A 24,305-nucleotide genomic window follows, 5' to 3' on the forward strand; every position below is an offset into this window, starting at 1 on the left:
CTATTTATGGGAACCGAACTATGAATTGATACTAATTCAGGAACCATGAGATACTGTGAAACCACTGTGTATTGTTAACTCACCATGTTGGGTAGGGCTAGACACAGCAGCCATATAAACTATACAGAGACCACAATACTAGCTAACCACCTAGCTGGGTACTCGGTCTTCTCCACTCATTGTGCACACTTTATGGTGTGTTGAGGGCCTGCTTGTCAGAACAACCGTCTTCTCTCCCAGTAAGTATGTGTAACCACCACTCCGCCACCCCACCAAAGAAAGCAGTGGCCTCTGGGATACATCTCCAGCTCTCTGTGTGTGTGTGTGTGTGTGTGTGTATTTCTAGCTCTCTGTGTGCGCATCGCTGCACGCCCTCCATCCAAAAGCCCCGTCTTCAACATCCCAGTTTGTTCACCTCCTGAAGGAAGCAGCCCCTCTCTGGCTGTAGCTACAGGATGAAGCTATACATAGACATATAGCTGCCTGCCTGATGCCCTATCATTACAGGACCAACATAGATATACAGCCCTCCTCCTGCCACAGCTGGGACTGAGGCTGAGAGGCTGTTGTTTTTGTTTTGATACGCCTCAGTGAATTTCCCTCCAAGTTTACATTTGTGGGATGTAAAACACCCACACAGAATAACATCCATCAAGAATTATAGTGTCTAAATTAAGACAAGAATTGAGAAATGAGTCCGCTCACACTTTAAACTTAATTCAAGTGTATGGTTCTACCAGTGAGTTCTACGCGGTGCACAGTAGTGGTCTACCAATGTAAAGGATAATTCTCACCAACCATGACTTCAATTTAAACTGTGATATGCCGATTCATTATTTTTGTCCAATAAACATAGCTAACAAACTATGAAAGTAATTTGCTGTTGTACAACAGGTGTGTGTGCTTACCTTGAAGTTTGGTTGAGCAAAGCAGCGTGCCACAGCGATCATGGAGGCGGTGAGGGGGCCAGAGACGCCGATGGTGGTCAGGAACTCTGAGATGTTGGGCGTCAGACGGAAGGGCACGGGCCGGTTGGCGTCCAGATCACCAGTGGCATCGTTGATGTCGAAGCGGAAGTAAGACACATTCAGCTTCCCCGTGTCCTGTTGGAGGAGAGAAGTATAACGGTTAGGATCAGTGTGTGTGTGTGTGTGTGTGTGTGTGTGTGTGTGTGTGTGTGTGTGTGTCTCTACACTTCCTGATATTGCCTCACAGTGCATTTGTAAACTTTTTCCACATTTTGTTAATTACAGCCTTATTCTAAAATTGATTAAATTAAAAATGTTCCTCGTCAATCTACACACAATACTCCATAATGACAAAGCAAGAAACAGATTTAGCATCATGCTGTGGGGATGTTTTTCAGCAGCAGGGACTGGGAGCCTTGTCAGGATCGAGGGAAAGATTAATTGAGCAAAGTCTTTGATGAAAACCTGCTCCAGAGCGCTCAGGACCTCTAAGCACACAGGCAAGACAATGCAGAAGTGGCTTCGGGACATATCTATGAATGTCCTTGAGTGGCCCAGACAGATCCCAGACTTGAACATGATCGAACATCTCTAGAGACCTAAAAATAGCTGTGCAGCAACGCTCCCCATCCAACCTGACAGAGCTTGAGCGGATCTGCAGAGAAACTCCCCAAATACAGGTGTGCCAAGCTTGTAGCGTCATACCCAAGAAGACTCAAGGCTGTAAATCGCTGCCAAAGGTGCGTCACAAAGTACAGAGTAAAGGGTCTGAATACTGATGAAAAATGTGATATTTCAACAACAAAAACATTTGCAAATGTCTAAAAACCTGTATTTTCTTTGTCATTGTGGGGTAGTGTGTGTAGATTGATGTGGGGGGATGACAATTTCATCCATTTTAGAATAAGGCTGTAACGTAACAAAATGTGCAAAAAGTCAAGGGGTCTGAAAACTTTCTGAATGCACTGTAGATTCCAGTCTGGATTCCACCGTGTACAATCACTAAGACAAGTCATCTATAAACATTCTCCTGAGGTATTCTCTATGGACATGTTTCTCCTGTATAGAACCCATGGACAGGATACAGCTGCCTTCCAGTAAAGTGTTTAACTACAAAATGGCTGCTTTTATTGATCTGCCGTAGACAGAGCACCATAAAACAACATATCACCCCAAGCACATCCATAATCCCTCCATCCCTCTTTCTCTGTCGAGTTAAGTATATACAGCAGGACTTTGTCTTTAAGCCTGCGTTTGTGTAAAGAGGGACCCATATGAAGAGGAAAGAGCATTCTGGGAAGATAAGCTGTTTATGGGAGAAAGTGAGTGTGCTTATGACAGCTTTATGGCAAAAGCATTTCATTTGAGTTTTTTTCCCCCAACAGGGTTAGACGCTAGACCCCCGGAGGATCAGAGAAGCTCAGAGAGAAACTTCTCTGGCTCCGGACTGAGGCAGGGTCCTGAATAATAACACATTAACAGGTGACTGCTAATCCACTTTGACGCTGTATCAATAGACTGAGTCAACAATACGAGGGAGGTGACATTACAATCCATACTCTGAGGATGGGGGCAGGCAGAGGCCAAACCATCTCAATGCACTATGTTAGAAAAGCTGACTATTCTAGTGGTAAAATATGGGGTTATTGGGGTGTTTATTGGGGCTAGGCTAGTGGTTACACATGTCAGTAATGTCCTTGATATGCTGGTGTCACTGTGCGTGCATGCGCGTGTGTGCGTGCGTGTAATCCTGCCTGTGGCTAATGGGATCTATGGCGTGGAACAGGCAGAGAAGGGGCTTAATGCGTCCGCTTAGCTGCCCAGTGAAACGCCTGTCAGCAGATCATAGAAGAGGAGAGGGGAAAGGAGAGGAGGCTGTCCGTCTGTTCCACACAATCATCTTTAATAATGACTTTCAGAGATATACTCTCTGCCCTCCGAAAGGACCGTGCGCGCGTGTGTGTACCACTGCTCTGGTGCGACACACACTCTGCGCTCTTTATATTGAATGGTCTCTGATAGCAGAGCAAAGAGTCTGAATAAGACTGACTGTCAAAACAGCATCGTCCCATAGAGGCTCACTGACTGACAGGGCTGCATTGATGTCATAGAGAGGAAGTCATGCATATTACCAGTCAGAGCGATGCGCATCTCTAATGAATCTGAGGAGGAACATCTCCATACTGAATTAGTCTCCTTGACATGAATCCTCCTTTGACAGACTGCTTCAAATTCCCTTCGCCACGTGTCCTTGGCTGGGTTAGGTGTGTGTGTGTGTGTACACGCTTTTATGAGTGTGAGTATGCGTTTATCTGTGTGTGTTAGGGTTGGGCGGTAAACTATATTTTACCTTATACCAGGAGAAATGAACGGACCAGTTTAATTTTTTAAACTTTTCGTTCCATAACGGTATTTCAATGTTTGGTTTGTAAAAATGTGATATGAAACTCCGGCGAATGTAATGTCCATTTTTATAGTTAGCTGTTTGCTCCTCGAGTCGTCTTTCTCCCTCTCCTGCTGCATGCCCTGCCCTGCCCTTGTCACTCAATGGAGAGCAGTTGCTCAATCACGGTATCTTTTAAATCAGAGAGGACTAGGCGAAGCATGAATGTTCGCTAGCTACGTAATGTAACATCGAATTAGGGTCCCCTGGAAACACTGACCAACACTTTGCTTCCTACCCTCTCAATAATTCCTCCCTGGCTTATTCATTTGTTGTCATGTCAAAACAATGTATCAAGGCGCTGCCCACTACATATAAACTATAGTTTATCATTATATTTCTAGGACTCCAACAGTTCACCAATTAACTAGGCCTAGGTTTTTTGCCAATATCATGCAGCCCTGTGTGGCAGTGTGGAAATGAAGTTGGATTGAACAGTATAAAACAATCAGAATGGAGAAAGACCCATTGAAATCATTTAGAATGTATGTGTTGCCACCCTGGGGTCATGAACTACCCATAAAGCATATTCAGAGCTCTTATTATTAAAAGGCATAAAATACCATCAAGATTTGAAAAATCGTGATATGATGTCACCAAGCCCTAGTGTGTGTGCATGCACGTGTCTGTGTGTGTATGTCCAGGTGTGTGTGTGTGTGCGCTCGTTGCTCTCCCCCTACCTGTGCTATTTGCAGCATCTCAGGGTTGAGGCGGTTGAGGTGTAACATGAATTCAGCCAGGCCGATGAGAGACAGCTGGATGGTGAACATCTTTCTGAAGGTCCAGTAGTCTGTAGCGTTGGGGAAGGTGTGTAACGCCCACTCCCTCAGCATGCTGCGAGGTACCATGTTCCCCTGCACCTCCTTCAGAATGTCACGCAGCACCTGGTGGGGACAGGGGAGGTTAGAGTCAGAGGGAGTGTGTCTGTGTGTTCCAGACAGTACCTGGTGGCTGGCCAGTGTGCCACTGGTCTGTACAGTAGCCAGACAGTCGTTGTATGTGTGTGTCTCCATGCGTATGTTCCAGACAGTACCTGGTGGCTGGCCTGTGTGCCTCTAGCCTGTACAGTAGCCAGGCGGTCATAGTAGCGTGAGATGGGGTTGTCGTGCTCAATGCCTTTCTTGGCACAGCGTTGCTTATAGATCTCCACCAGAGACAGAGATGATGGGTTGTCCTCTACCAGACGCATCTGAGGAGACACAGCTACCACCCTGGGGACTGGAGAGATAGGAAGGGGGAGAGTAAGCACAATTTAATAAGATGGTAAACTGATTACACACATCCATACACTGTATACAACCTAACCTTGGAGGGCGAGAGAGGGAGAGAGAAAGCCACCTCAATACAACATTGCAATACTAAACATCTACATTTTCCAAGGCAAAACAAGCCATCTTCATTTCAATACACTGTGTAAAGTAAACTAGTACACCCAACACTGCACAACAGGTCTACATATCTGACCTAAGATGTGTCAACACAAGAGGTAACACTAGGGTTACTAGAGGTTCAGAGGACAGAACCTGGAATGTAAATCACACCCACGGAAACATTTACATAACATGGTAAACCACCAACCGAACACATTTCACTTAGAGGGAATGAGTAGAGGGACCACAGAAGTCCACATTCCCTCTTAAACAACCCAATCAGTCGCTGAGAGGGAGAGTGGGCAAACATCTGGATGGAAGGAAAACTGGGGGAGGACAGGAAAGGAAATTGTGTATACAATGGGATTGTGAGAGAGAGCGAATGAGTCTCTCCCATCCCCCTCTAATGTATAACCCATCTATCTAATTTACAATGAGTGAACAAAACATTAAGAACACCTGCTCTTTCCATGACAGACTGACCAGGTAAAAGCTATTATCCCTTATTGAAGTCACTTGTTAAATCCACTTCAGTGTAGATGAAGGGGAGGAGACAGGTTAAAGGATTTTTAAGGCTTGAGACATGAATTGTGCATGTGTGCCATTCAGAGGGTGAATGTGCAAGACAAGTTTTAAGTGCCTTTGAACAGAGTATGATAGTAGGTGCCAGGCGCATAGGTTTGAGTGTGTTGAGAACTGCAACGCTATTGGGTTTTTCACACGCAACAGTTTCCCTTGTTTAACAAGAATGGTCCACCACCCAAAGAACATCCAGCCAACTTGACACAACTGTGGGAAGCATTGGAGTCCACATGGGCCAGCATCCCTGTGGAACGCTTTCAACACCTTGTAGAGTCCATGGCCCAATGAACTGACGCTGTTCTGATGGCAAAAGGAGTTGTGCAACTCAATATTGAGAAGGTGTTCCTAATGTTTTGTACACTCAGTCTCTCTAAATGTCTATCCCATCTCTTCAGATCAGATGAAAGGAAAGACATGAGCCCTCTTATTCTATTTTGAAATGCACTTTAGGTCATCAGACCAGAAGTATGTAGCCCCCCCATGAGGATGCCCTTGACCTCTGACCTGGAAGTGGTTCACCATAATACTGATAAATCAATCACAGAAAGGCAATTTAGATTCAATCTCCCAGCCAGCCTCCCGTGGGAATAACCTTGCATCTTATTTCATTCACTCACTGACATTCTCTGCCCTGACACATGTCGACAATTCACCTCAATTTCATTTCTCCCATTCCTCTCTCCTCTGCCATATTTTTCTTTAAAGAAAACCACATGTACAGTACAACTAAAGAGGTTGCTAGGATTTAAACATCACCCGCCTGCCTTATCGGACTGTATAGACATGCCCTTGGAAAAACAGTTTAGACTGAGCTACACTTGACATTTCTACTCGCTCCTTGAATTCTCTATTCCTGGGTTGAGAGCCCAAGATACACAGAGGAGATTTTAGACTGCCTGTCAAAAAAACTGGCCTGCCAAGAAGAAAATGAGAGAAACAGACCTGTAGAATGATATATGAAAGAGGAGAGTCAGAGAGGAAAGGAGAGACCAGACAGACCTGTAGAATGATATATGAAAGAGCAGAGGACAGGGAAGGAGACCAGACAGACGTAAAACAATAGTCCAGAGAGTTGTCCCAGGAATAATGTGTCTCTTGGTGGTCTGAGACTAGAGACGGTGGAGAGAGCTAGCCCAGTGTGTGTTATACCAGTAAAGAAGAGGTGTCTCTTGGTGGTCTCCTTCCTCTTCTCCAGACAGGGGTTGAGCAGCCTCAGTAGCTGCAGGACCCTCTCCTCCCTGCGGGACTCAGTCAGACAGGCATCGTTCATCACCAGGTAGGGGTAGATCTTCCCATTGTGACCTCTGATGTAGAGACGTCGTGCTGCCGTGTTGTGTTTCTGGACTATCTCCACTCTGGGCATGAACCTGAAGGAAACACGACACAGTTAGTACCTGGAGGTAATGGATGTGTAACACTTGTGTGTGCACATACTTTCTATATAAACGTGCACCCTCCTCACCGTGCGATCTTGATGTAATAGTGTGTGGGTTTGGGCATGAGGAACTCCCCAGGGATCTCCACCTCGGCGGTCTGGGCTGAGAAGTTGCTAAGGAAGCGACACTTCTCCTCGATCAGGAAGAACTTGGGCAGCTGCTTGGTCTTGGCCTCCAGGATCTTGATCCACTTCTTGAGCTTAGAGATGAGGTTGTGGAGCTTCATGGAGCCAGGCACGCTGAAGTCAAAGTCTGCATGGAGACAGATGACCAGCAGGAGGTTATTATTAAGTGGAGGTAGACAACCTGTTAGATTAGAAGGAAGCCAACACCAAAGCCTAGACTGACAACTATAAAATTCAAAGTTTGGGTTCAAATGGTTTATCTATTAAGGGTCAAAGAGAACTCAAAAATGGTCAGATTGACAGATGGAAATAAGGCAATAAGATAAATGACCAATGACAGCAAAGCTGAGACTGAAAAGAACCAATGTGTAAGAGGCAGAAATAAGCGCTTCGTTGCCATATCAACCAAAGTGCTGTACGTTTTCCACCCAGTCCCCCATGGAGCTAGTCTACTGATACAATCACAAGGGTTTACATTTCATATTCAAGACACAACTGACATTGTGCATATTCTTGGGAGGGAACGATAGAACAAAAGGTGCAAGCAGAAAGGGAGCCACGGTGATGGCCCCAGGACATCTTTATCAAACAGGTACAAACCTGCTCCATTATTACAAGCCTGTTGTGCTCTGCTTGTTGTAATGAAACCATGAAAGTGTATCAGAGAATGAAAGGCCTTGCCATTTCAAACCTCTTTCGGAGTGAACTCTTACACTTTAAATAAACCTTTTTTAAAAATCCAATGTTCCTTCGTAGCATCCATTTTACCTGCCTGCTGTTTGCTAGCCTAGGGGAAACGGTGAATTAGGCTAGTCTTATTGAATTGCCAATGATTCAGCAGCATAAAAGTATATATAACCTACAAATAGAATACATGAACTGTGGCTGTCTTCATTTTACAAGAATTCATTACCATCTCAATTGTTTTGTGATGTAAAAATAGGAAATAATAGGAGAGCTGAAAATATAACACATTTTGACACATTGGAGCTTGGCCATATAGTAGAACCTGAGTCAGAGCAGAAGTAAGGAGGTGGGCTATTTCAGCTCCTTTTTTCACTGACCGCTGATCAGTCATCTCATGCTTCTGTGAACAACAAGCCCCCTTCTCTCTGATCCATAGTCTCCTAAAACAGCTACCTTCTCCCTGACCGGAGACTGGAACACTAGGAGGCATGTAACTCGCCCTCTTTCACACCCCTCCCCCTCCCCTCCCCATAACCAGAGAACCACAGTGGTCGGTGGTCCGTCTCTATAAATAGCCCCTAGACTTTATCGCAGCAGCAGGAAGTCTCAGGTGAGTTATACTCAGTGGTTTGTTCAGCAATAGATGTAACGGCTGGATGGCCACTGGTTGGCTGTCTGGACCTCAGTCTCATACAACAACAGCAGTGCAGAAGGCTACTGGTGTGATTGTGTGTTGAACTGCTATATTTGTTATTGATAAAAATAGAAAATGTTTAGTCCGGTAGATTCAGTGCAGGGAGACTTATTTCTGTATGTTCACCTGCACAACCCATCAGACAAAATAAGAAAATCCTATCAGAGTGTTTCTCATAGCCAAGTAAAATGTCCTTTTACAGAAAAGTTATTTCAGTGTGAAAATTGTTTGAAAAACTCAAGAGCATTCACATGCCATGTGGCCAATGTACTGTAGTTTGAGAGCCTGACAGAGATAGGTGAACATATTGTAGCTGAAAACATGCGCTGGCTGCTGTGAACAGTGAAGTTATTTCAAATATTTTTTTCCAGGGATCTGACAAGCAGAGAGCTTTGGAGTGAATCCATTTAGAAAACAGTACCTCGTGCAAAGAGCATTCCCCATAATTGGATTTGAATGCCCCCCCCCCAGTCCCCTCTGACTAATGTTATGTGTGCGCACATAAACACAGATTTTCCGGCCCACAAACCCAGGGAAAGCAAGGGAGGGAGCGGGTAACGCAGCGAGGTTGGCTGCTCGGCAGCAGCAGAAGTGCGGGGCTGTAAACCCTGTTTGTTCCGCTCCGGAGGCTTGTCGGGTTTCTCTGCGGCGCTCGGTTGGCGTGGGTACAGCTGGGGAGCGACGGCAGGCACCCTGTGAGTCGGAGCTCCGGTGACGCCTGGCCGAGCCAACACAGCTGGCACCCAGTACCCACACATCTGCTAACATGAATGAATGCCACACGCTCCCCTTCTACCGCTTTCCATCTCTCTCATAGGCTCGTGTTCCTAATTTTCAATTTCTCCATTACTCAATTATCTTTCCCTCTTTTGTATTTTATTTTCATTCTCTCGCTCTCTATTCTCTGGCCCTCTCTCCCTCTCCCTGCCCAGTCAACATGCAGTACCTTAGCCAGACACATTAGCCCAGCTAGCCTCTCTCCCTCTCCCTGCCCAGTCAACATGCAGTACCTTAGCCAGACACATTAGCCCAGCTAGCCTCTCTCCCTCTCCCTGCCCAGTCAACATGCAGTACCTTAGCCAGACACATTAGCTCAGCTAGCCTCTCCAGTCTGGTGGAGGGGAAAACAGAAGTGGAAAAGAGGGGGAACAGAGGGAGGCCAGGGAATGAGCAGCTCTGTGTGTGTGTACTCAGTCATACAGTGTTGAGAAGAGAGCCAGAGGAGAGGAGGGAGAGTTGTGTGGATACAGGGAAGGAGTTGGAGGTTGCAGCAGAGATTCTTAGTTTAAACCAGTGGCCAGGGAACTGAACTGTGGTTAAACCTGGGGGTTAACGTACTATTTCCAAAAAAGAAGAATTTGTTTTTTAGAAATGTCTCTACGTGGGCCAGTCTGCACCTGTCTGTCTGTTGCATTCCTAAGTAGAATATAAATAAATACTCAGGAGGATGAGGGTCTGTCTCATGGGTCGCTGACTAACATGCACAAATACATGCATACGAGAGATAAACGGAGCGCTTCATGATTCAAATTAACTTCTGCATAACTGTTTCCAAGGTATTGTTATGAAAGCAGTATGTGGTAGGCTGATGATTTGAGTTACAACAGTTGCTGAGGTCAAATACAAAGGCCACAATAAAAAAAATTATATAGTTTTTCAACAGTTTCTCTTACTGCTATTAAACATCCTTCAGTTGAAACTGAACTCTCATTGGAGCTGCAGTACCAGTAAGCACCGTTTTGATCTTCTCCACATGCTGTGCCTGTATGTACCCAAATGACCGCTAAACAGGCCTGGAGGGCAAGTCAGTGGGTTGGATTAGCAGAGCTGTGTAATGCCTGTGTAATCAACACCCCAAACCAGCCCAGCAAACACGCACACACACACATACGTCAGCCCTCCATTAAATCAAATCATCTGGTTCAGAAGCCCCAATTACGTTCCGGAACAACACTGTTCTGTTGTTTCTGCCTGGTGAAAAATAACCCTGGCCTGCTGATGCACACAGCGTGGCTACATCTGGCAGCTTGGTTATGTCTGGCTATGGCTAGAATGAGACGGAGCACTGCATAAGGAATAGGGGGTGATTTGAGATTTACCCCTACACTCCTATGGGTCAACACTGTTAGTAAGATTCCAAAAGTGAGTTATATTTCTTAAAAATAAAATCAATAATAGGGAAATAATTAACCTAGCAAAAGTAACAAACTACATGAGGTTAGAGCAGTGTGTACCTGTGGTGAACTGTCCCTTCATCTTCTGGAAGACCGGGTCCTGAGCGGTGGCCTGGGCTCGGCGGGCGAGCGACTCAGACGCCGCGCTGGAGAACATGGTGGAAACGTTGGAGACGTTCTCCAGCCCCACGCCAAAAGTGCTCACCAGCTTCTTGACGAAGTTCAGCGTGTGCGGCGTGATCTTGGCGTCCGACACGGCACCGCTCTTCTCGAACGCCACCGAGTAGCACTTAAACAGACCCTGCTGGAGCTGTCTCAGGACCTGGATGGGAAGGGGGGAGGAAGATATTGATCATGAACATGTATAATACACTGTTTCTGACCCTAAAAATGCTGATAGTGAGCAAAATATGCCACCCACAAGCTCACCTTACCCCCCTAATCCGCCAACCCTCCCTCCTTTTCCAATAGTCCCCCCCCCCTACTGAAAACTCCTCTCCCCAGGCAGGTGTATCCAGGTGAGGTTGTTCCCACGGTGTTCCTCTGTCCAGGTTTAACCAATGGAACGGACTGCAGCCCCGAGCACAGACACTACTACCCCCCCCTCTCCCACGCAGCATTGCTAAAGCACTTTGCAGCACCGGCGAGTTGCATTTGGAAGCTTGTATTATGTCAGCGCTCTCCCGGTTTATAGAAACCAGTCAAGGTTTCTATAGGGGGGTAGGATATAGTGTTCTAGATGAGGGAGTGATTCCAGAGGTGGGTGCTGAAAGTGTTTCAGGAAAAATAAGTTAATCCTCTGTGTAAATGTTGCGTTCACTGACAGTCACTTCCTTTTTCCAGTCTGTAAGCTCGCTGTGTTGGAGGTTGGATGGAAAAGTCGCAGTTTAGCTTCGCCATGTCAGAAACATGACAGAGCCCTTCCTTCAACAGGGCTTCAGACTACTCAGGTAGAGAGGAGCACCGGACTGAACAGATGTGGCTAATGGTAGTGGTGGAAAATAGGAGAACAGATGAGTGCCTGGGTGTGTAGGAGGACAGGGAATTGGCAGCTCTGTGTACTCAGTCATACAGCATTGACAAGAGAGCCAGAGGAGAGAAGGGAGAGTTGTGTGGATACAGGGAAGGAGTTGGAGGTTGATGCAGAGTTGTCTTGTTTAAACCAGTGGCCAGGGAACTGAACAGTGGTTAAACCTGGGGGTTAACATACCATTTCTAAAAAAAATCTGAATTTGTTTAGAAATGTCTCTACGGAGGCCAGTCTGCACCGGTATTTCCGTTGCATTCCTGAGTAGAATATAAATAAATACTCAGGAGGATGAAGGATTCATGGGTCGCTGACTAACACAGTCCTCTAACACACACACACCCTCTCACCACCATCCCAGGTGACCAGGTGCCCCTGCCTCACCTCTTCGTGCCAGTTCTCTCTGAACCAGACCATCTGGTCCACAATGCCCTCCAGAGAGGAGAGCAGGGTGGGGTGCAGCTCTCGCTGCATGTGCATGATCCTGCTGCAGCGCCACATAGGGGCCGTGGCCCTGATGGGGCCCGGGTCAGACGCCGAGTGGGTCTGGGCCCCCACCGAACTGGGCTGCTGCTGGCCCGAGTCTAGAGAGGAGAGGAGGAAGAGGTGGGGAGAGAGAAAAACGAGGTGTGAAGACAGTGGAGGCAGAATCGAGGGGTAGTGATGTGAGAAAGATGAGAGAGAAGAGAAAAGGAGAGAGTGTAGATAAAAGAAAAGGCATTAGGAAGCAAAAAGACAATGAGTTCTAAAATGCACTTCAAAGCCTGCAAAACAAAGTCATAGCTTTGTTTGATAAACGCTTTTCTTTAAGAAGTCAGTGAGCTAGAACCCTCCTGTATCTACAAGGTGAATACATAAATACGCTACTCAACAGTAGCGCCGCTTTCAAACACAGTCATACCCTTCGTGTCCAAAAGGGGACATAACATCACCTTTAATGTTCAAACCGTGGTGAAACCGGCACGCACACAACTTACCGCTCTTGTAGCGTTCCCTCTGCTCGATCTTGAGCGTCAGGTAGAGGGTGCGGATGGGGAAGTAGACTGCCTGGGGGTACACTCGTCCCACCTAGCAGACAGCGGGGGGGGGGGGGGTCAGATTACCATTCAAAGAAGAAGCTACCCTCAGAGATCTCATTGCACACAGGAGAGGAGTGTACGCTGCAGAGAATCCCAAAGAATATCCAACATTGATACCCTACAAGCAGCTGTGTAATGTGTAATGGAGATATGATATGAAACCCTGGAGGGTATTTCAGGTTCCAACAACTCTGTGGCTAAATTTAGAGGGTTGCCTTGGCTTAGACTGCTAGAGACTGACCTAAGTTCAGCGGCATTAACTTTATCCGCAAACTATACACTCCATAATCTACATTTCTACAGACGTCATCAAGACACCTCAGAAAACCAAACACGATTTGACACAAACAATCCAGGGAATAAACAGGATGGATGTAAGAGTTTGACAGGTGGACGGCCATAGGTGTGAGCTCAGCACCTTTTGCTAGGTGGGAGATAGAACGCCGAACAACTCAACACACGGGAGTTATGCACAGTGACAGTGAGGCCTTGATGACAGAGACAACAAGGTGGTTGAGCCCAGACCACAGCTCCTCTCAGGCCCCATTAGACTGACACCCTACACCCCTGTTCCCCTACCCTGCTGACAGAGGGGTGAGGAATAACCTGTAGGTGTAAAGAGACACCTCACTAACCCTGGCTCAGCCTCCCATTAACAGTACAGAGGGAGGGCTATGCTGGGTGATGGAGAGGAGGATGGAGGGATGGATAGATAAGTGGCAGCTTAGCAGGGCATTAAAGATGAGGCAGAAGGAGAGAAAGGAGGAGGAGCGTAAGGAGAGATCAGGCTCTTAATGGGAGATGAAGGATGTTATATTTTGGAGGGGGATTAGATTCGCTGTAGGACTGTTAACGCTGTGATTCATCTCTCCTCTGCTCCTCAGGGTTAACCTTCATTAATATTTCACTGTCTGTTTTTAAAGCATCACGCCGTGCGGCCGCCGCCCACAACACTAAATTATTCAGCGTCGCTAAGATAAAGGCTTCCATCCATTAAAAGGTGCTTTTCTCTTTTACAGACAGTCAACCTTTTCCCCTTCACTCATCATATGGTGAGGAGGAAGGCAGACGGGTGACAAAATGCTTCACCCATCCATTCCCCAAATACCAAACTGCAAAAGCCATTCATAAACCTCTCCATGATCTCACCATTACCTTAATAGGCTACAAAAAGGTTGAGAAACCCTGATTTAATAACTAAACAAACCATATTTATATCCCATTAAGCACATGATGTGGGCTTGTCTGACTCGCCTTAGAATAACGTGTTTCCACTTCACGTGAGAGATTATCTATAAATCTCTTCGCTCCCTCTTCTCCCACCCTCGCTGTCTCTTCTCTCCCATTTCCCGCTCTACTGGGTGGATAAGGGGTGTTTGATGTAGCCAAATAGTCTTTGAAGTTCCCACCTCTCAATTGCTCGGAAATAATACTCCATTAACGAAAAGCAAATTAGTCCCTTACTTTATTTGTCAGCTCTGTTCCTGCACTGCGGATGAGTTTGATATTAACTTAATATTCATTCCTTCTATAAATAATTGAAAAGGGCTCACTGGAGGAAGGGGAAGCCAATACATGAGGAGAGGAATCTGAATGGTTAATTTGATAAATAGAAAGTGCTGGAGAGACCACTCTGGCACTGAGTGCTGTTAATCCATCTCGATTAGGCTGACGTGCCTGCGCGCACACACACACACACACACACCTGTCCACTCAGTATTTACAGACGGACAGATGCAAGGCCAGATACAGATGGGGGAACATTTACATTTAGGAGAGGAGGATAGGAGTGCTTGTAGTACAGAAAGGTCCTTAGCTTGTCCGTCCCTGGTACAGGAAAGTTGAGAAACAAAATAAAAAACGAGGACCAAGGCACTTTTTATAGAATTAAAATATGAAGAGTGCCTTGGTGCTCCTTGTTTTTTTTGTTGACCAATTAACCCTTTGCCAAAGAGCACCAATCTAATAAGACCTATGGAGCAGCAATGCCTCCTCCTCCTTTTTTCTACCTTAGAATTACAACGAGCTGTGCTGTAGACAGATGGGCTTATTCTATGGACGGGAGGTGGGTACAGGCGTAGAATTACATATTACAACTTCATTGAATAGGATCTCTGTGGGTACGGGTGTTGTGAGTGGTCACAGGTGTGCTGTAGGTACACAGGTTGACGTACCTGGCTGATGAGGTTGAGCAGGGGTTTGCCCTCTGACCCCACCAGGCAGGTCAGGAGCTGTGGTATCCATGCCAACCACTGGATGGGCGGCACCCCGATGCAGTACTTGTCCACAGCATCCGCCAGGGTGTTCTTGTCATCAAAGCTCAGCAGCCACAGCACCTGGGAATGGGGGGCAGGAGAGAGAACAGTGACACCGTTAGAGGGAGGTTGCTGGCGAGCTCAGGCAGCATGGACACAAATTACATCAACATTTCAAATGGTGACTAAAGGGCTTAATTGCCTGTAATATCATCACCAGACCATCTCTGGAGCTCAGATCAGTGGCACACATGAACAGTGAGAGGGAGGTTGCGTTCCTTGGCAAGCTTTAGCCGCTTTGAGAAGGGGAGGAGTGGGTCACAGAGCAGGTGAACTCCCTCCTGGGGGGGCTGTTGATGGAGACATTAACCCCCCCACCCCCTATCAGCCAGCCAGCTAGGCCACACAGCTTGTGTATAATTACTGATAATCACTGGACATCTCTGCTCATCCATCAGGCTCTAAATGCTGCCAGGACCAGACCCAAGATGTGTCCCAAACAGAAAGCTATTCCCTATATAGTGCACTACTTTTGAAAAGTAGTACACTATATAGGGAGCCATTTGGGACACATCCCCGGTTACCGAGCCCCGGCCAGCCATCTCCTCTCTCCATACAATAGCAAGGGCAACATACACCCCCCCCCACCCCCTTGTGTGAGAGTGCACTGTTTAATGTTATCCCCCCAGAAACACCAGCCCAGAGGAAATGGAAGCTAATGGCCCTGATTATTTCTGTAAGAGCTGATTATAGTACTTGTGTGACGGCCAATATTCACAGCTAATACTGGAGAGGGAGAGACTTTTGTCCCGTTTCTCATTTTTACTACAGGTGAAAGAGTCAGGGGATCGTCATGTTAATGATGCCCTACTGCCCATTTAGTGTTTTCTATGCTGCTGTCCAATGTCCACCATCACACAAGAAGGATCCAATTACAGCATCTTACCTGGACATATTTCTACAACACAGAGCAGAAGATTCAACACCCCCCTGCAATAGCTTTGCTGTAGGACTATTAGCTACAACTGTCCGCCGTTTCTGGTACCACAGTCAGCTAGGTCATGACCTCCAGAGAGCGCATCAAAGGATCAGAGTGTGTACTACTGATTGGTCTGGTTGTTGGTGATGGTCAGTCTGAAGCAGAGGGGGAATTGGGGTGGCTGGTGAACTTGTATTCAGTCATTTTAGAGTGCAGCATGAGATTGACCCTCTAGAGCAGGGTTCCCCAACTGGCATACCAATATTTTCTGTGGTTCATTTTATTTGACTGCCAGGTTTCCTGAGAATTAATGAATATATATATAGTGTAGAAAACATTAAGGACAGCTTCCTAATATTGAGTTGTTGCCCCCCCCCCCCCCAGTTTAACCTGTACTCTCCCCTTTATCGACACAGATTAAAGTGGATTTAACAAGTGACATTGATAAGGGATCATAGCTTTAACATGCATTCATCCTTAATGTTTTGTACACTCAGTGTGTGCATACACACATACATAGAACAAAAATAACATGTAAAGGGTAGGCAACACATCTTCCACCCTGATCCTCAACACAGAGCCCCCCTCAGGGGGTGTGTGCTTAGTCCCCTCCTGTACTCCCTGTTTACCCACGAGTGCGTGGCCAAGAAGGACTCCAACACCATCATTAAGTTTGTAGACGACAACGATGGTAGCCCTGATCAGACAACGATGGGACGGCCTATAGGTAGATCAGAGACCTGGCCGCATGGTGCTAGGACAACCACCTCTCCCTCAATGTGAGCAAGACAAAAGGAGCTGATCGTGGACTACAGGAAAAGGAGGGCAGAACACGCCCCCACTCACAGCAACAGGGCTGTAGTGGAGCGGGTTGAGAGCTTCAAGTTCCTTGGTGTCCACCTCATCAACAAACTATCATGGTCCAAACACACCAAGACAGTCGTGAAGAGGGCACGACAACTCCTATTCCCCCTCAGGAGACTGAATTTGGCATGGGCATCCTCAAAAAAGTTATACAGCTGCACCACCGAGAGCATCCTGACCGGTTGCATCACCGCCAGCTATGGCAACTGCTCAGCATTCAACCATAACGTGCTACAGAGGGTAGTGCGTAGGGCCCAGTACATCACTGGGGCCAAGATTCCTGACAGCTATAACAGGCCACATGGTGGCGGTGGGGTTATGGTATGGGCAGGCATATGCTACGGATAACGAACACAATTGCATTTTTTTCTATGGCAATTTGAATACACAGAGGTACCGTGACGAGATCCTGAAGCCCATTGTCGTGCCATTCATCCGCCGCCATCAGCTCATCTTTCAGCATGATAATGCATGGCTCCATGTTGCAAAGATCTGTACACAATTCCTGGAAGCTGGAAATGTCCCAGTTCTTCCACGGCTTGCATACTCAGACATGTCACCTATTGAGCATGTTCGGAATGCTCTGGATCGACGTGTACGACATGTTCCAGTTCCCACCAATATCCAGCAACTTCGCACAGCCATTGAAGAGGATTGGGACAACATACTAAAATCAACAGCCTGTTCAACTCTATGTAAAGGAAGTGTGTCGCACTGCATGAGGTAAATGGTGTTCACAGCAGATACTGACTGGTTTTCTGACCCACGCCAAACTTCTTTTTTTTTAATGGCATCTGTGATCATTCCCAGTCATGTGAAATCGATAGATTAGGGCCTAATGAATTCATTTCAAATGACTGATTTCCAAATACTAAAATTGTTGCATGTTGGGGGGAAAATCAGCTCTAAGTTCCAAAATATTCCCACGCATAATAGAGAGATACATGTACTCATACACAAATGTATGCAAGGTTTGAAATTATTACGTTTTATACAAATATTATATCTGTTGTTTCGGCTTCTGGCAGTCAATTTGCAGTCTACAAATTATTTGTTGATATGTTCCGACCCCCTGACCATCCACTCAAGAAAAACAAATCGTCCTCAGACTGAATCTAGTTGATAATCCCTTCCCTAGAGAAAAGGAGACTATAGTAGTGATTGGTGGTAAAGAATAGATGGTGTTTCTTTGACATAGGTGCGCCACGCAAACAATCAGAAAGAGGAAGTGCTTTCTCTAAATACTCCATTTCGAGAACCTAGTTACAGCCCAGTGGAGTCAAAATGATGTCTAAATGAAAATAACTCCTACACACTGAAAACCATTTGTGGGTTTAAGTTCACAAGTGCTTTCCTGTTCATCCGTGTGAGACCTTCACAGGTGCTTTCCTGTTCATCCGTGAGAGAGACCTTCACAGGTGAAGTTGCAAGGCAAGCAAATAAACGTAACTCTAGCATTTTCACCATTTGTGATCCATAATATTAGCAGTTGCTTACACCGAATGATGGCATGCTAGAGCCATGTCCTTCACAGAAGCTGGAAGGTTACTAGTAGCTGTTCCTCATGAGGCATAGAACTCCAGCTCATCTATATGTGCTTGGATCACACGAGCAGAACTCCATCTCTAACCCACCTTGGCCAGGTACTTGCGTGACTTGCTCTCGTTCTGATGTCGGCAGGCGTGCAAGTAGCAGGTGAGGGCGGAGACACCCAGGTGCAGCTGGCGCTCCTTAACGAAGATGTTCTCCAGGTAGTCCCCCCACATGGCCCAGGCCTTCACCAGGACATCATGCATCTGGACCGCTGCCGAGAACGCCTTGTTGGCCTCCTCTGACCTGGAGAGGGGGAGTAATGAAGAGTGAGTAAGGGAGAAGGGAGAATAGAGGAGAAAGAGGGGGGGAAATGAAGAGTGAGTAAGGGAGAAGGGAGAATAGAGGAGAAAGAGGGGGGGAAATGAAGAGTGAGTAAGGGAGAAGGGAGAATAGAGGAGAAAGAGGGGGGGGAAATGAAGAGTGAGTAAGGGAGAAGGGAGAATAGAGGAGAAAGAGGGGGGGAAATGAAGAGTGAGTAAGGGAGAAGGGAGAATAGAGGAGAAAGAGGGGGGGAAATGAAGAGTGAGTAAGGGAGAAGGGAGAATAGAGGAGAAAGAGGGGGGGAAATGAAGAGTGAGTAAGGGAGAAGGGAGAATAGAGGAGAAAGAGGGGGGGAAATGAAGAGTGAGTAAGGGAGAAGGGAGAATAGAGGAGAAAGAGGGGGGGAAATGAAGAGTGAGTAAGGGAGAAGGGAGAATAGAGGAGAAAGAGGGGGGGAAATGAAGAGTGAGTAAGGGAGAATAGAGGAGAAAGAGGGGGGGGAAATGAAGAGTGAGTAAGGGAGAAGGGAGGATAGAGGAGAAAGAGGGGGGGGGAAATGAAGAGTGAGTAAGGGAGAAGGGAGGATAGAGGAGAAAGAGGGGGGGAAATGAAGAGTGAGTAAGGGAGAAGGGAGAATAGAGGAGAAAGAGGGGGGGAAATGAAGAGTGAGTAAGGGAGAAGGGAGAATAGAGGAGAAAGGGGGGGGGGAAATGAAGAGTGAGTAAGGGAGAAGGGAGAATAGAGGAGAAAGAGGGGGGGAAATGAAGAGTGAGTAAGGGAGAAGGGAGAATAGAGGAGAAAGAGGGGGGGGGAAATGAAGAGTGAGTAAGGGAGAAGGGAGAATAGAGGAGAAAGAGGGGGGGAAATGGGAAGATAAGGAGAAAGAGGGGGATGGGGATATGGAGAGGAAGAGAGAATAGAGGGGAGAGTACGTTGAGAGAGAATAGAGGGGATGAAGGATGTAGCAAAATGGAGATTGGGAAAGGGTAGAGTACGGCAGAGAGCGAGGATAGTGTTAAAATTATATTTAGAATATGTATATCAATAGCGATCAGTTTTAAAACTTCCCCTCATCGACAAGGCTCTCCTCCCATTATTACGGCTAGCGCTAGAAAGTAACATGACTACGTCAGTGAAGGTCTAGAGCGTTTAATGTTGTGGAGTATGTCAGAGCCAGCCACACAGTATTACAGCAGCTTAACAGCGTCGCAACATGTCATCAACGTCACAAAGCAGGTAATGGCGCCGTATACTGGAATAAACTTTAACCCAGAAGAGGATTCTTGATCCTGCTTTCAGAATCTGGAACTCACGGCTCAAGTGTTCAGCTCCAGTTTATAGCTGAAAATACCAAGAAGAGCGAGGGAGACAGACAGACAAGGTGGAACCTGGCAGAGACCTACGTTTGAATGTTGTTTATGCTGAAAACTATGTACAGTCATCAACCGCTTTCAAAGACATAAAACATTTGAATAATTTTACAACCAATTCAGGAATTGATTAAGGAATAAGGGGCAAGGCACCCCATAAAAAAATAAACATCTGCCCCTTAGTCAAAATAAAAACACTTGTCTGTAAACAAAACAAGAGCTCAACAGGACTTAGTCAAACAACCTTTCCCTACCATTTTGGGAGAGGTTTCAAACAGCGAGGAGAAAGCACACCTGCTTTAAAATGGCTCGCGGGCCAATCAATTATAAAGGGTTACTATAACAACATATTTGGCATTGCCATAAAGGAACATGGAGGCTGATTGCTGTGGGAGTCTAAACCAGGCCCCTCCAGACATACTTTATGTGCTCGTCACATTGGCCGTGTCAAAGTACATAAACAGTTTCTCCTCAGCGGGAGTGGAGTAGAGGGGGAGAAACGCCCAGAGTGTCAAGTCACACACAGATACACCACTTAACTGTACGCCCCAACTGTCTACCCCAGGCCCAAACCCCAGGCCCAAAGCGGTTCATACTCCCGCAGAGTGAGTGTGTGTATGTGTGCGTGTGTGTTCGTAATGACTGTGTTGGGTCCTTACTGCTGAGGTTAGGCTAAGTTCTGCTGATACCAGAGATTCCAGTAAATTGCCAGCGAGTTAATTATTTGGGCGCGGATATTTAATAAGCTATCCCCCATTTTTATTTCACCCCCGCGGGGAGCCGTCATGTCAGGGCTGATGAGGAGAGTGGGCACTGAAGGGTGAGGGGGAAAGTGGGTTGTGTGTGGATGTGTGATTTGGGAAGGGCATAGAGAGGGTTGTGTGTGTGTGTGTGTGTGTGTGTGTGTGTGTGTGCGTGCGTGCATGTTTGTGTGTGCGGGTATGTGAGATTGGGGAAGGGAACAGAGGCATGTGTGTTTGCTCTGCAGGCACTCCCTGTAGTGAGAACGTAGTGTAGACACAGGCGTGTGTGTGTGTTTGCTCTGCAGGCACCCCCTGTAGTGAGAACGTAGTGTAGACACAGGCGTGTGTGTGTTTGCTCTGCAGGCACTCCCTGCAGTGAGAACGTAGTGTAGACACAGGTGTGTGTGTGTTTGCTCTGCAGGCACCCCATGTAGTGAGAACGTAGTGTAGACACAGGTGTGTGTGTGTGTTTGCTCTGCAGGCACTCCCTGCAGTGAGAACGTAGTGTAGACACAGATGTGTGTGTGTTTGCTCTGCAGGCACTCCCTGCAGTGAGAACGTAGTGTAGACACAGGTGTGTGTGTGTGTGTTTGCTCTGCAGGCACTCCCTGCAGTGAGAACGTAGTGTAGACACGGGCGTGTGTTGAGGACACGGTTAGAAATAAGAGTCTGAGATTAGAACCTGAGTCCGTCACCAAGTCAACCTGAAGAGCTCATTCATACACTCAGACAGTCATACACTCAGACAGTCAGTCATACTCAGCCATCACTTGTAACGGTCTAGAGGAGTACATACTTGTTGATCTGAGCCAGGAACATGCCTTTGAGAGCGTAGAACTCAGCTGTCATCTCCTTGGTGAAGTACTTCAGGTTGGTTGACTCTATCACCTCCAGACCCTACAGAGGGAGATGAAAACAACTTTGTTCACCAAATATACTCAGTCACTATTTAGAAAGTGAATTTCAATAAGCGCTCTTTCATCATTTAAGATCATGTATTTCAAAAGGCATTGAAGTGAAGTCTTCAATGGGGTTTTTAAAAATGGGGGAAAAAACTTCAGACAGGGGAACATTTATCAGATAAAAAAGGTCTTATCATCATCAATAAAACATACTTCATGTAATAATATATTCCATTTAGCAGACGCTTTTATCCAAAGTGACTTAGTCAGGCACACATGTACAAACAGGTGGTCCCGGGGATTGAACCCTCTACGCTGGCGTTGCAAGCGTCATGCTCTACCAACTGAGCTCCAAATGACCACTTCCTCACCTGCATACACTCGTTCTTGCCCATGACCCCTGCCAGCTGCAGGTAACATTTGACCTGCTGGCGGATCTTCTGGAAGCAGTCTATGATGGGCACCGTGGGGATGGTGTGGATACGACTCAGGATGTCCAGAGACACGTTCACAAGACCCTGAGGGGAAGCATACAGGTTCATAACATTCAAAATAGTAATAACATTATAATACAGGGCCTTCAGTAAGTACTTTATCCACAGTGTTACTAAGTGGGATTAAAAATACATTTAAATTGTAATTTATGGTCATCGATCTACACAAAATACTCCAGTGTCAAAGTGGAAGGAAATGTTGAATATTGATTAGATAAGTATTCAACCCCAATCACCTTTGGCAGCGATTACAGCTGTGAGTCTTTCTGGGTAAGTCTAAGAGCTTTGCACACCTGGATTTGCACACCTTTTAAAACTCTTCAAGCACTCAAGTTGGTTATTGATCATTGCTAGACAGCCATTTTCAAGTCTTGTCATAGATTGTCAAGTTGATTTAATTAAGTCAACTGTAACTAGGCCATTCAGGAACAGTCAATGTCATCTTGGTTTATGTTATTGTCCTGCTGAAAGGTGAATTCGTCCCCCAGTGTTTGTTGGAAAGCAGACAACCAGGTTTTCTGGGATTTTGGCTGTTATTCCATTTTATCCTAAAAACTCCTTTCAAACCAGCGTAAAAATATAATTAGTGGTACTCAGTGAAGTATTGCATTGGATTTGCCTCAAACAATGCTTTGTATTCAGCATAAAAAGTATGTAGTATTACTTATTACTTGTTGCAAACAGGATGCATTTTTTTAAATATTTTTATTCTGTACAGGCTTCCTTTTCACTCTGTCATTTAGGTTAGTATTGTGGAGTATCTACAATGTTGATCCATCCTCAGTTTTCACATCACAGCCATTGTAATAGTTTTAAAATCACCATTGGACTCTGGTTTTCTTCCTATCCGGCAACGGAGTTTGGAAAGACGCCTATATCTTTGTAGTGACTGGGTGTGACACACCATCTAAAGCCTGATTATTAACTTCACCGTGCTCCAAGCGAAATTCAAATGTCTTTATTTTAATTTCTTCTTCTTCTTCTTTTTTTTTTTTTACATATTTACCAATCCATGCCCTTCTTGAAAGGCATTGGAAAATCTCCCTGGTCTTTGTTGTGAAATCTGTGCTTAAAATTCATGACTGATTGAGGGACCTTACAGATAATTGGTCTGTAAGGTCCCTCAGAAATAATGTTAACCACTATTATTGAACACAGAATTAGGGCTGGGCAATTCAAAACTTATGGGCAATTCACAATATACCATGTGTACAAAACATTAGGTACGCCTGCTCTTTCCATGACAGACTGACAAGATAATTCCAGGTGAAAGCTATAATCTCTTATTGATGTCACTTGTTAAATCCACTTCAGTGTAGATGAAGGGGAAGAGACAGGTTGAAGAAGGATTTTTAAGCCTTGATACAGGTATTGTGTATGTGTGCCATTCAGAGGGTGAGTGAGAAAGACAAAAGATGTAAGTGCCTTTGAACGGGGTATAGTAGTGTCAAGAACTACAACGCTGCTGGGGTTTTCACGCAAAACAGTTTCCCGTGTGTGTCAAGAATGGTCCACCACCCAAAGGACATCCAGCCAACTTGACAACTGTCAGAAGCATTGGAGTCAACATGGGCCAGTATCCCTGTGGAACGCTTTCAACACCTTGTAGAGTCCACGCCCTGATGAATTGAGGCTGTTCTGAGGGCACTAGTGGGTGCAACTCAATATTTGTAATGTGTTAATGTTTTCTACATTCAGTGTTACCCTCAATTTTTTGTTTGTTTTTAAACCTCTGAATAAGCTTTGTAGTACAATTAAAAGATCACTACACCACATTTCAAAAAGTCAGGAACAATCTAATGAATTCAGGGCTTCTAAAATGATACGAAGGCTAAACATAAGCCTTCCACAACCATAAGACCTACTAATAAAATGACCTAAATAGTTTTACCTGCTTTATTTTGCAAAAATCACTTCAGCCAACTTGGATGTATTTGCTTGCTAACAAGGTAGAAGAGTTGACCTGTTATGAATAAACGCTTGTCTCCCAACTGGTTGAACAACTGGAAATCAAGTGGCTTACCTGGAGAAAAATCACCCTACTTCTCAGAATGAGAACGATATGCCAATTCCATAGAAAAAGTCAAGTTATGCACATTGCACAATTATAAAACACAAACTAGACGGCACATAAGTCTGTGGCTAAAATGCTGCTGGGGTACTGCAATGCCGTGCGCGACTGAAACTGAGCATTAATTTTCCACACTGATTTTGACTCCTGAACTTATTTCGGCTTGCCATAACAAAGGGCTTGAACAC

General features: G+C 45.8%; 1 protein-coding gene across 1 annotated transcript in view; it reads right to left on the reverse strand.

The window, feature by feature from the left end:
* Positions 1-24,305, reverse strand: part of LOC139376737 (transformation/transcription domain-associated protein) — an 82,032-nt gene that overhangs the window by 1,865 nt on the left and 55,862 nt on the right. The window contains exons 61-72 of the mRNA XM_071119627.1: positions 21,924-22,070; positions 21,447-21,547; positions 18,318-18,519; positions 14,760-14,921; positions 12,484-12,574; positions 11,891-12,090; positions 10,540-10,801; positions 6,826-7,051; positions 6,513-6,730; positions 4,445-4,629; positions 4,092-4,295; positions 909-1,103 (exon numbers count right to left, since the gene is read on the reverse strand). Coding sequence (XP_070975728.1) covers positions 909-1,103; positions 4,092-4,295; positions 4,445-4,629; positions 6,513-6,730; positions 6,826-7,051; positions 10,540-10,801; positions 11,891-12,090; positions 12,484-12,574; positions 14,760-14,921; positions 18,318-18,519; positions 21,447-21,547; positions 21,924-22,070 — 2,193 coding nt within the window. The remainder of the gene's footprint in view (positions 1-908; positions 1,104-4,091; positions 4,296-4,444; positions 4,630-6,512; positions 6,731-6,825; positions 7,052-10,539; positions 10,802-11,890; positions 12,091-12,483; positions 12,575-14,759; positions 14,922-18,317; positions 18,520-21,446; positions 21,548-21,923; positions 22,071-24,305) is intronic.

Source organism: Oncorhynchus clarkii, chromosome 20, assembly GCF_045791955.1.
Source record: "Oncorhynchus clarkii lewisi isolate Uvic-CL-2024 chromosome 20, UVic_Ocla_1.0, whole genome shotgun sequence".
NCBI classification, from domain to species: Eukaryota; Metazoa; Chordata; class Actinopteri; order Salmoniformes; family Salmonidae; genus Oncorhynchus; species Oncorhynchus clarkii.